Raw genomic sequence first — 13,598 nt, 5'->3', positions numbered from 1 at the left:
ATCCAGATTCCTTAAATGATTATGTTTGGTGAGGAAAATTAGTTTTACAGTATGTAAGAGTTATGTGCTAATTGTTTCGGAGAAGAAAGTAATTCAATATAGTTTAAAGTTGGTAAATGAAAAAGCAGTATAAATACCTAACTCACAAATATGTAATTACTGTCAGAAAAAAAAAAGTTGCTTCTAGGAGCCAGGCTACAGGGTGAGGAAGGGAGCTTTTCGTTGTGAAAATTAAGATGTTATTTGAGATCTATGTGTGAACACATACAGCCTGAATTTGTATGCAAAAGGAATCGCTAAACTCTAGGAAAAAAATATGAATATGATTCACTTTACAACAATGGAATGTATTTGAGGACTCTGGAATTCAAGAATTAAAAGGAAAAAAAACGAAAAACTCTGTGGCCATCCTAGTGGACAAATGAATGGGACATTACTTTCCAACCTGCATGATAATAAACAGTTTTACATACATTATCCCTAAATATTTTCACAGAGACCTATAAGGAAGGTGTTACTATCACTATTTATAGATGAGGAAACGTATGGTGATCTGTGTGCTAAATTTTTCATATTTCATTGTGGGCGACAAGCCACCCAGGTGCCGAGGCAAGAGACAGAGGGCACGAGCTGTTCCAGTATAATAAAGTATATAAAATAAGAATAGTTACACTAGATATAGATCATAGGTATGATTATATATGAATATTACTAATCATTAGTTTGTAGCAATTACTCTTTATTCCAATATTATAATAATCCTCACTCTACAATCACAACCTAGGAAAAACTAGGCCATACAGAGATAGGAGCTGAGGAGACATAGTGAGAAGTGACCAGAAGACAAGAGTGCGAGCCTTCTGTTATGCCCAGAGAGGGCTACCAGAGGGCTCCATGGTCTAGCGGTAACGCCAGCGTCTGGGAAGACGCCTGTTGCCAAGCAGACTGTGGTCTAGCGGTAGCATCAATGTCAAGGAAAAACACGCGCTGCTTAGCAGACCATGAAAGGGATTGTCCCTTTCCCCAGGGGAGTTTAGACAAGACTCTACTCCTCCACCTCTTGTGGAGGGCCTTACATCAGTCAGGCCTGCCCGCAGTTATCTGGAGGCCTAGCAGTCTCTCTGTGATGCTGTGCTTCAGTGGTCACGCTCCTACTCTGCTTTCATGTTCCATCCTGTACACCTGGCTCTGCCTTCTAGATAGCAGTAGCAAATTAGTGAAAGTACTAAAAGTCTCTGATAAGCAGAAATAATGGCGTAAGCTGTCTTTCTCTCTCCCTCTCTCTCTCTGCCTTGGCTGCCAGGCAGGGAAGGGCCCCCTGTCCAGTGGGTACATGACCCACGTGACCTTACCTATCACTGGAGCTGGCTCACACTCCTTACCCTGCCTATTTGTCTTGTATCCAATAAATATCAATGCAGCCTGGCATTCGGGGCCTCTACCGGTCTCCGTGTCTTGGTGGTAGTGGTCCCCCGGGCCCAGCTGTCTTTTCTTTTGTCTGTCTTTATTTCTACAATCTCTTGTCTCCACACATGGAGAGAAAAACCCACCGACCCTGTGGGGCTGGCCCCTACATTTCATAGTTCTTAATGTTGTTTTATTTAAAAGTTTTTAAATGGATTTTTTAAATTAATAAAATAATATGTGCTTATTCTCACAAATATAGAGTATGTAAAACACAATTCAAAACTCCCTTTCCCAGCTGGGCGTGGTGGCTCATGCCTGTAATCCCAGCACTTTGGGAGGCAGAGGCGGGTGGATCACTTGAGGTCAGGAGCTCGAAACCAGCCTGGCCAACATGGTGAAACCCCGTCTCTACTAAAATTACAAAACAAATTAGCCAGGTGTGGTGCCTGTAATCCCAGCTACTTGGGAGGCTCAGGCAGGAGAATTGCTTGAACCCGGGAGGCAGAGGTTGCAGTGAGCCAAGATCACGCCATTGCACTCCAGACTGGGCAACAAGAGTGAAACTCCGTCTCAAAAAAAAAAAAAAAAATTAAAGTAAAAAATAAAATAAAATAAAACTCCCTTTCCCTTCTCTAATTTGACTTTGAGGTGACCATTACTATAGTCCTTGCTCTATGAAGAATTAAACTTAAGACATGTAATATAATTTACTACATAAATACTAGAAAAAACATTTTATCACAATATACCTATATTGAGAGTTTTAAAATAGTTTTAAAAAATACTATAATGCCGGGCGCGGTGGCTCATGCTTGTAATCCCAGCACTTTGGGAGGCCGAGGCGGGCAGATCACGAGGTCAGGAGATTGAGACCACGGTGAAACCCCGTCTCTACTAAAAATACAAAAAAATTAGCCAGGCGTGGTGGCGGGCGCCTGTAGTCCCAGCTACTCGGAGAGGCTGAGGCAGGAGAATGGTGTGAACCCAGGAGGCGGAGCTTGCAGTGAGCCGAGATTGCGCCACTGCACTCCAGCCTGGGCGACAGAGTGAGACTCCGTCTCAAAAAAAAAAAAAAAAAAAAAAAAAAAATACTATAATACTATATACTAATTATTCTGGAGATTACTTTAAAAAATTAACAGACCATGGACTTTTTTCCAGGTAGATATGAGTATTTAGCCAAGTCTAATTGCTGTACCAAAATGTATTTAATCACTCATCTACTAACACATAGTCGTATTATGTAGTCTTTTTGTTTTTTTTTTATTTTTTAAAAAGAGGCAGAGTTTTACCATGTTGCTCAGGTTGGTCTTGAACTTCTGATGTCAGGTGATCCACCTGCCTCGGCCTCCCAAAGTGCTGGGATTACAGGTGTGAGCCAGTGGACCCAGCCGAATAAATCAGATTTAATATCTAGACAGAGATGGATGCGTACCTATAAAAATTAATGTTAGAAAGTTTAATTTACCATCTAATTTCTAATTTTACTAACAGTAATAATATATATATTTTTGAGGCCGGATCTCTCACTCTGTTGCTCAGGCTGGAGTGCAGTGGCTCCATCATGGCTCATCGTCTCTCACTCTGTTGCTCAGGCTGGAGTGCAGTGGCTCCATCATGGCTCATTGTAGCCTCGAATTTCTGGGTTCAAGTGATCCTCCTGCCTCAGCCTCCTGAAGAGCTAGGACCACAGGTGCACACCACCACATCCCGCTAATTTAAAACATTTTTTTAGACATGGGGTCTTGCTATGTTGCCCAGCTGGTCTTGAACTCCTAGCCTCAAGTGATCTGCTCTCCTTGACCTCCTGAGTAGCTTGGATTACAGGTATATGCCATCATGCCCAGCTAATTTTTTAATTTTTTTTCTTTTTCTTTTCTTTTTTATAGAGACAGGCTCTTGCTATTTTGCCTAGGCTGGTTTTGAACTCCTGGCCTCAAGCAATCTTCCCGCCTTGGCCTCCCAAAGTGCTGGGATTACTGGCATGAGCCACCACTGCTCCTGACCTGGTCCTTGTACTTTGAAAAGGGCATGACATGAATGAATATGTTTAGTACCTCCATTGTGGTGGTGGCACCACAGGTGTGTGCGTATGTCCAAACCCATCAAAACGTATACATTTATTATTTATTTTTATTTTTGAGACCAAGTCTCCTCTGTCACTCAGGCTGGAGTGCAGTGGCAGAATTGGATGGGCAGGCTCCACAATTCTTCCACCTTGCGATCCAGCAAGTAGGAAAAAAAAAAAAAGGGCAATCCAGAATTTACTAAAGTAAAAGTCTTCTGTGTATTGGAAAGGGTTCACTGTCTTGAGGAAGTGTTGGAAACCAGAGATTTCTCTCTTTTGATGTGAAAGGCAGAAGTAAATTCTTTAGTAAATTTTCTCTTTGTATCTCAAGTATCTGACAGTCATTGGTCTCTGTTTTTTTTGTTTTGTTTTGGTTTTTTGTTTGTTTGTAATGGCGTGGTCTCAGCTCACCACAACCTCTGCCTTCTGGGTTCAAGCGATTCTCCTGCCTCAGCCTCCCAAGTAGCTGGGATTACAGGCCTGCACCACCACGCCCGCTAATTTTGTATTTTTAGTAGAGACGGGGTTTCGCTATGTTGGTCAGGCTGGTCTCAAACTCCCGACCTCAAGTGATCCGCCTGCCTTGGCCTCCCAAAGTGCTGGGATTATAGGTGTGAGCCTGGTCTCTGGATGTCCCTGAGAAAGTCATATGCTAGGATGGGATACTTCTCTGTGTTGTGGAATTCCTGGCCTCCTGTAATCCTGAGATTTCCTGTAAGGCACACAGCTGTGAACTGTCAGCAGTCAGTATTCTCAGCAGCTGGGGGACGGAGGCATTGGCCATGGACAGGACTCTGGGTTGAGACTCACAGCATCCACTGCACCTTCTGCTTTATTCCCATCCTTGCTATTCTTAATAATGTTGACTGGGCACACACATGTAATCTCAGCAGTTTGGGAGGCCAAGGTGGGAGGATCACTTGGGGCCAAGAGTTCGAGGCCAGGCTGGGCAACATAGTGAGACCCCGTCTCTACCAAAAAAACCCAAAATACAAAAATTAGCCAGGTGTGGTGGCATGTGCCTGTAGTCACAGTTCCTTGGGAAGCTGAGGCAGGAAGATCACCTGAGCTCAGGAGGTTAAGACTACGGTGAGCCATGATCATACCACATGCCACTGCACTCCAGCCTGGGCAGCATTGTCAGACCCCTTCTCAAAAACAACAAAATTAGCCAGGTGTGGTGGCATGCATCTGTAGTCCCAGTTCCTTGTGAGGCTGAGGCGGGAGGATCACCTGAGCCAGGAGGTCCAGACAGCAGTGAGTCATGATTGTACCGCTGCACTCCAACCTAGTTGACAGAGTGAGACCTTCTTTCCAAAATAATAATAATAATAATCATCGTCATCATCATTATCATCACCATCATGATCATTTCATGATACAGGGAATTCCCTAGGATCTGTTTATGACTCTATTATAACACTCATGGATATGTAAGCCCAGTGTCCACCTTTCCATTTGATGAGATGTAAGAGAGTGGCATTAGGGGAGACCCAAATATTTCTCTCTAGAATTCACAAACTTATTACCCGTGGGCTTCTGTAGCACCCCAGGAGAGCTCCAATCTTGGTTGAAGATACTGACATGGTACCTGGCATGACGGCAACAGTTTTGTTCTGTGTCTGGCAGTTGTAGTTAGGGATAGTCTGTCTCCCTGCAGAGAGCCACAGAAGGGAGCTCTCCAAGATCCTTAGGCCACTGGGAAAGGCATCCCACAGATGGAAACCCAGAGACAGGTTGGGGAGCACATGGGGATTCTTGTTTCTCTCTATATATAATAATATATATATATAATACATAATGTAATTATACAATATAAATTATATACACATTATATATTATATAAATTACATATATTTAATATATAATTACATTATATAGAATTATATAATTATATATTTATAATATATAATATATAACCATATATCATATATATTATATATAATATATTATATATTATAAATTATGTACTTATATAAAATTTATATATAATTTATTATATTTATATATTATAAATAATTTATTATATTTATATATTATATATAATATATTTATATATTTTATATATCTCTCTCTCTTTTTTTTTGAGATGGAGTCTCACTCTGTGGCTCAGGCTGGATTGCAGTGGCATAATCTCAGCTTACTGCAATCTTCGCTTCCTGGGTTCAAGCGATTCTTCTGTCTCAGTCTCTGGAGTAGCTGGGACTACAGGCCTGTGCCACCACACCTGGCTAATTTTGGTATTTTTAGTAGAGACGGGGTCTCACCATGTTGGCCAGGCTGGTCTCGAACTCCTGACCTCATGATCCGCCCACCTTGGTCTCCCAAAGTGCTGGGATTATAGGCGTGAGCCACCGTGCCCATCCCTATTTATAATTATATTATAGCTATTTTATAATATATAATTCTATATAATATATAATTATATAATATATAATGTATTTATAATTATGTATAAATTCTATATAATATATAATTATATAATATATAATGTATTTATAATTATATATAAATTATATATATATTTTTAGAGACAGAGTCTTGCTCTGTCACCCGGGCTGGTGTGCAGTAGCATCTGCTGATAGGCACTTCCTGCCACCCTAACAACCAGTAGTTTCCACCTAACCCGAGATGCATAAAATAATTAGCATGAAGTATTCCATTCCATGTTTTGATCAATGATGAAGAGAAAGAGGTAAGGAAACTCAAAATGAAACAGCGGGCAGGGACAAAATATGTGCATATATTTATGTGTTACATGAGATATTTTGATACAGGAACAAAATGTCTGATAACCACATCAGAGTAAATGGGGTAGATATGTTTAATTAAAAAAAAAATCTCTTGGGATACGTACCAACTTTGCCTTGAGAATGTATACTATAGGGAGAAACCGTAACGACTAAACACTGAATAATCCTTCAGGCTAGGTTAATTGAATTTACCCATGGGTTGAAAACTTAGCTACTGGGTACGATGTTCAGTATTTGGGTAACCCATAAACTACAAACCCAACCCCCAGCATTAAGTGATATATCCATGTAACAAACATGTACATGTACCCCTCAATCGAAAATTTCAAAAAATGAAAACTCAATTTAAAGATGAAAATGTAATAAATTTTTAGCAAATTGTAATGTATTTGTTTCATTTAAAATTACATAATTTAATTTCATTTTTTAAAGATTTCATTTGAAATTAAATTAGAATTTTTTTTTTTTTTTTGAGACAAAGTTTCACCAAAGCTGGAGTACAGTGGCACTATTTTGGCTCACTGCAACCTCTGCCTCCTTGGTTCAACTGATTCTCTTGCCTCAGCCTCTCCAGTAGCTGGGATTACAGGCACCCACCGCCACACCTGGCTAATTATTTTTAGTAGAGATGGGGTTTCGCCATATTGGCCAGGCTGGTCCTGAACTCCTGACCTCAGATGATCTGCCCTCCTCCGCCTCCCAAAGTGCTGGGACTACCGGGCATAAGCCACAGCGCCAGGCCAAAGATTAAATTAGAATTTAATATAAAAACTAATCAACAGCTGGGCAAGGTGGCTCACGCCTATAATCCCAGTACTTTGGAAGGCCGAGGTGCGCAGATTGCTGAGGTCAGCAGTTCAAGACCAGCCTGGCCAGCATGGTGAAACCCCATCTCTACTAAAAATACAAAAAATATCCGGGCATGATGGTGGGCACCTGTAATCCCAGCTACTCGGGAAGCTGAGGCAGGAGAATCACTTGAACCCGGGAGGCAGAGGTTATGGTGAGCTGAGATCACGCCATTGCACTTCAGCCTGGGCAACAGAGCAAGACTCCGTCCGTCTCAAAACAAACAAACAAACAAACAAAAAAACCGTAACTAATTAAAATCATGATAAACAGAAACTGAGATGTACAATGACATGTAAAGTTCTCCTTCCTCATCCCATAAAACCCAATTTCTCACCACAAAACCATCCATTCCTTACACTTGTTGCCTTTCAAATACTTTTATTAAAGAACTGGTGGGGAAGGAAAAAGTGTGACAATTCAGAGTAGGAAAGAGGATGGACATTAAAAGAAAGGGACCCAAAGTCCAGGACTGCGCTTCATCTTCCTGTCAGCCTTTCTGCCTGCCTGGCCAGCCTGTCTGCCTGCAAGGCCTTGGCCAGTCTCTCCCTGGCTTTCTTCACCCTCCTGGCCTGTCTCCGGATATCTGCAGGAGTCACCAATTGGCCAGAGAGGGGCAGTGGGAGCTGACAACCCACTCCTGGGGTTGGCCCCCCTGCCACAGCTGGAAACTGCCCAGGGGTGGGCTCGGGCCGGCTGTGCACACGCTCAGCACCAGCTCTGTCCGGAGGAGAGTCACCGGCCATCCCCAGTGCAAGGATACTTAAGACGCTCTCCAAATGCCGTGGATTTGAACCTTCTCCTTGGCTGCTGCAGGGCTGCAGGGCCTGCATTCTCCGGTAGGCGCAGAGTTGCTGAGGCTTCTCCAGGTGCTCATCCCCTTTCCTGCGCCTGACCTGGTTGTCAGGATGAGACCTGATCCTTGTCACCGGCCTCTGGAAGATGCAGCTGGTGAGTCTCATGGGCAGAGCAGACCTCGCAGCTCGTCTCCGATGGGCCTGGGCCATGTGGATTTCTCGTTTCTTCTGTAAAGCCCGGGGCATCATGTTTCTTTTCAGCTTCCCCTTTCAAAAGAAAAGAAAATGTGAAATTTCAACCAAATGGAGGCTGGAGAAGATCAGCTCTGGGGGCTTTTCTCAGCTCAGTGGAATCTTCCCACCAGCCTCTCTTTCTGGGGAAACGTGTCTCAAATGGCAGTGTACATCCTCAGGGTTTGTTAAACTCAGATCTCTGGACATGAACCCAAGTAAGTCTGGGGTGGACCCTAGAGTCTGCATTTCTCCGTGTGATGCTAATTGCTGCTGGCAGAGGCTCCAGGCCTTGACACTGGGTCCTGGGACCTCATAAGGCTGATGCGAGTCAAGGACTAAATGCTCAAGGTCATGACCCAGGGCCAGTTCCACACTTTGTCCCTCCTCATCCTCCTCGGAGCACACCCCTCTCTTCTCTTCCCTGCCACTGTCAGTTGCACACATGCTGGTGCCTCCTAATCCATCCCCAACAAGACACCGGGACCCCAGACTTCTCTGTTAACCAAGACCTCACATTTCTCTGTATCTCTTTCTACTGTGCTTCAGGACACAACATCATTTTCATAGCTCCTTGACTCTGGTCTCCAAAGAAATCGTGCACTCGCCAACCCTTAAATATTCACTGCCACACCCAGATCCCACCTTCACCTGAACGCCTCCTGCTCATGAAGAGAAACCTCAGAAACACCATGCCACTTTCTGTTTCTAAAAGCTCAGTTAACTAGATTATACCATGAGAGAATCTTTTGATGACATACTGAGAAAGATGATTAAGTGCCTCCTAAGATTTGAAATCCTTTCTTGCTCTAACTCAATTGGAAGACTTTAGTTTCATAAAGCTGTTTCAGATACAAACTTTATCAGGGCACTTTCTATTTTAAAGCCTTCGTTTCTGTCCTTCTCATTTCATTTCTGTTGTCCTGCCATTAAGATTAATACCACCCCTTACACAACCCAAGGTGTTCCCATTTGGAGGGAAAATTATTTAGTCCCCTTAGTTACAGGGCACCTATGATGTGCCCAGCTGTGCGGTAGAACCCCTGATCCAGAAGTAAACTTCATAAATCACCGCTCTGTTGATTTTCATCTTGGTGAGAAGGAAGACATAATAAACACACTAAAAACAAATTTCTGGTGGAATATCAGATATAAGTAAAGTTCCATGATGAAGAAGGGAGAGACAGAGAGGGATGGAAGGAGGAGAAACAGAGAAACAGAAAAGAAATTCACTACAATGAATCGTGACAGTGTGTTTAGGGAATAAGTAACTAATCATGAAATGTAACCAGAGAACTAATTTTTTTTGTTTTTTGTTTTTTTAAAAAAACGGACCAAGCAATTTCTGGTTCAGGAGCTTTCCAGAGAGGGAGACAATTTGAACACTGCAAGGCCAAATAATACTTCTTCCCTTTCCTAGTGATGTTGGATTTTTTAAAAAAAAATCAAAGCTATTATCCCCATATAGTGTCATGGGCAAAAATGAGAATGCTTTGAACATTGTTCAACAAATATTAACACCTAAGGTATAACTTTCCACAACATCCAGTTTTAAGAACAACCCACTGCTAACTGTAAAGATGTTTTACAGAAAGAAAAAGGACACATATGGACATTCTTGTGATCAATAAAAATCCCGTACTCACCAGAACAGGTGGGCTTGGAAAAGAGGTGAACGCAGATTCTCCCATAGCTGTAGAGTTGGTCTTGCTGACCCCACTCTTGAGATGCAGACAGCCCTTGGCTTGCTGGAAAATGCAGTGACTTCTGCATCTGGTTCCCCTTTTTATACAGAAAGGGAGTGATAATGCAATCAGTGGATAATACGCAGGGAACACCCTGTCTCCGCCCATTGGATTTGAGGCATTTCTAAATCTTTACACAGAAACCAATGTGGTGTTACCTACACAGAGTGTTAGTAGATAAAGAATTTAATACGTGTGTGTGTGTGTGTGTGTGTGTGTGTGTGTGTGTGTGTGTGTGTGTGGCTGGGTGGTATTTACAGTTAATATCAGCATTTTAGATATGTTTCCTTTTTCTCCCAGTCTTCCAAACATCTTTGAATACTTTCTATAGAAATAGAAATGGAATTGTCTATATATATAAATGCTCATGTAATATTTGATTTAATAACAAAAACTAAAGACCATTTAAATGCTCTTCAAGAAAAGAAAGCCCAAAACTTTTATTCACAATCCTATAGAATATATCACACAGTTGTTGCAAAGAAATTACTACTTTGGCCGGGCGAGTGGCTCACGCCTATAATCCCAGCACTTTGGGAGACTGAGGCAGGCAGATCACCTGAGATCAAGAGTTCAAGACCAGCCTGGCCAACATGGTGAAGCACCATTTCTACTAAAAATACAAAACTTACCCTGGTGTGGTGGCTCGTGCCTGTAATCCCAGCTACTCGGGAGGCTGAGGCAGGAGAATCAATTGAACCTGGGAGGGAGAAGTTGCAGCGAGCCGAGATCACGCCACTGCAGCTCAGCATGGGCGACAGAGTGAGACTCCGTCTCAAAAAAAAAAAAAAAAGTTCTATTTTGTGCATTTACATTTAATATAATTACCAGTAAATTTGAAATTGTTTCAATCATCTCATTTTTCCTAGGTTTTGACTTAACTGATTCATGTTCCTTTTGCCTTTACTTGACTGACTTTGAATTAAATATGTTTATTACTTTATTGTTCTCTCCATGAACTTGCTAGTTACAGCCGTAGAAATCTGTGTAGTTATGCTAATAATTAAATCATATACTCTGATACAATTAACTATTTTAACCCCTCCCACAAAATGCTAATACTTAAGAACACTTTTAATTCTCTTTTTAGCTTTTTCTGACTTTTGTATTACCATTCTCATGCATATTAATTCTACATATATTTTACTGTCCAGGAGACATTTCTGGTATTGCTTCATAAAGCAATATGCACTAATATTTACCTAGAGATTATCTTGTCCATTCATGTTTGCTCCTTTCTGCATTTCTAGCATTCCATCTGGGATTATTTCCCTGTGGACTTGAGAATTCATTCTAGTATTTTTTTTCTAATTCAATGCTGCTAACAACTAATTGTTTTCCTTTACACTTTTATTTAGGCATCTTTATTTGGGGGCAATATTGTTGTCAGGTATGGGCGTCTGGTTTGACAAATTTGTTTCAGCATATTAGAAATGGTGCCCCACTGATGTCTATCTCATTTTACCTGTGTTGAGATGTCAGCTGTCAGGCTTTTCCTTGCTTCTTTGGTTTCCACATTCTCTAAACTCTTTCTCGTTGTGGTTGTAGGCCACGGTGTAGCTCATTATTGTTTCCTGTGTATTTCCTTTGCCTAGAGGGTGTGGAGTCAATTGTGTCTGTGGGTTGATGTCTTTCATCGGTTTGGAAGGTGCATATGTATCCTTCACTTCTGATATCCATTATTCTCCAAGTTCTCTGTAATCTTTTAATCACATCCCACTTGTCTCTGAATTTTCCAGTGTTGTTCATGCTTCTGTGGGAATATTTGGTCTTGAACCTTGTTCCTCTTTGCTAATCTACCTTTTTTCTAGGTTCAATCTCATTTTAATTTTCCTTCCTTCCTTCCCTCCCTCCCTCTTTTCTTTCCCTTTCTTTCTTTCTTTCTTTCTTTCTTTCTTTCTTTCTTTCTTTCTTTCTTTCTTTTCTTTCTTTCTTCTTTCTCTCTCTCTCTCTCTCTCTTTCTTCCTTTCTCTGTCTTTCCTTTCTTCTTTGGAGATGGGGTCTCACTCTGTCACCCAGGCTGGAGAGCGGTGGCATGATCTCGGCTCACTGCAACCTCTGCCTCCTGGGTTCAATGATTCTCCTGCTTCAGCCTCCCAAGTAGCTGGGACTACAGGCACACACCACCACACCCAGCTTATTTTTGTATTTTTTGTAGAGATGGGGTTTCACCATGTTGGCCAGGGTGGTCTCAAACTACTGACCTCAAGTGATTCACCTGCCTTGGCCTCTCAAAGTGCTAGGATTACAGGCGTGAGCCACTGTGCCTGGCCTAATTTCTTGTATTCTTAGTTTCAGTTCTAAGTATAAAACACAGTAAATATCTTTAATTAAAAACTAGGTAGAAGAACAGCTTCACAGTCAATGAGGAGACAATCTTTCTTCTTGATACAATGAAACTCTAAATAGAAAGGAGAAAATTCAAATTTGAACCATATTAAGATACATTAAGAGCAACTATTCATTAAAATACATCAGTAAGAGAGAATGCGTGGAAACCGGAGTGGGGGAAGAGATTTTGATTCAGTACCCCCAGGAAAGTACATCAAGCCAGAGTATATATAAAAAAAATTTTAATATTAAAAAGGAATAATGTCAAACAAACAGAGAAAAATAATGAAAACACACTTGAAACTGGGTGAAAAACTTGAATGGATCCTACACAAAAGAATATAAACAAGTGACTGTAAAAAATTATTATTATTATTATTATTATTATTATTATTATTATTATTATTATTTTGAGGTGGAGTCTTGTTCCATCACCCAGGCTGGAGTGCAGCGGCACGATCTTGGCTCACCGCAACCTCTGCCTTCCGGGTTCAAGCGATTCTCCTGCCTCAGCCTCCTGAGTAGGTGGGATTACAGGCTCCCACCACCACGTCCAGCTAATTTTTGTATTTTGAGTAGAAACAGGGTTTTACCATGTTGCCCAGGCTGGTCTTGAACTCCTGACCTCAAGTGATCCACCCGCCTTGGCCTCCCAAATTGTTGAGATTACAGGCAAGAGCTACCGCACCCGGCCTAAATGACCAGCAAAATTTGAGCAAATGTTTAACCCTTTTAGCTTTAGGGAAATGCTAAAAAAATAAAAATTACAATGAGATACTATTACACAGACATCAGCTTAGCTAAAGGGAAAAACACAGAAACACCAAGCGCTGACTAGACTATGGAGGGACCAGTCTTTCCTGTAAGGATAGTGGGAGTTTAAATTGGAATACCCACTTTGGAAAACTATATGCAAACATCTATTAAAGCTGTATAGGGCCAGGCACGGTGGTTTACGCCTGTAATCCCAGCATTTTGGGAGGCAGAGGTGGGAGGATCGCTTGAGCTCAGTAGTCTAGAACCAACTTGGACAACGTAGGAAGACCTTATCTCTACAAAAAATAAAATATAAGTATTGTCAGGCATGGTGATGCGTGCCTGTAGTTCCATCTACTTAGGAGGCTGAAGTGGGAGGATCACTTGAGCCCAGGAGATCAAGGCTGCAGTGAGTTGTGATTGAGCTACTGCACGCAAGCCTGGGTGACAGAGCAAGACCCTGTCTCAAAAACAAAAGCTGTAGGCTGGGCACAGTGGCTCACGCCTGTAATCCCAGCACTTTAGGAGGCTGAAGCGTGTGGATTACTTGAGGTCAGGAGTTTGAGACCAGCCTGGCCAACATGGTGAAACCTCCTCTCTATTGAAAATACAAAAAAATTAGCCAGGCATGGTGGCGTACGCCTGTAGTCTCAGCTACTCG

The 13,598-nt window shown here is 41.8% G+C and overlaps 1 protein-coding gene across 1 annotated transcript; it reads right to left on the bottom strand.

Annotated features, from left to right (window-relative positions):
* Positions 1-7,439: 7,439 nt before the first annotated feature.
* LOC100599012 (putative methyl-CpG-binding domain protein 3-like 3) lies at positions 7,440-9,825 on the bottom strand. The gene is made up of 2 exons (XM_003282596.3): positions 9,752-9,825; positions 7,440-8,141 (listed from the first exon to the last, which is right to left on the bottom strand). Exons 1-2 carry the CDS (start codon positions 9,794-9,796, stop codon positions 7,557-7,559), a joined length of 630 nt encoding a protein of 209 aa, XP_003282644.2. The 5' UTR covers positions 9,797-9,825; the 3' UTR covers positions 7,440-7,556.
* Between the last annotated feature and the right edge of the window lie 3,773 nt (positions 9,826-13,598).

The sequence above is a fragment of the Nomascus leucogenys genome, unplaced genomic scaffold, assembly GCF_006542625.1.
Source record: "Nomascus leucogenys isolate Asia unplaced genomic scaffold, Asia_NLE_v1 Super-Scaffold_241, whole genome shotgun sequence".
In the NCBI taxonomy this organism is placed as follows: domain Eukaryota; kingdom Metazoa; phylum Chordata; class Mammalia; order Primates; family Hylobatidae; genus Nomascus; species Nomascus leucogenys.
The sequence above is the reverse complement of the archived record's forward strand: the minus strand, read 5'-3'. Positions and strand labels throughout refer to the sequence as shown.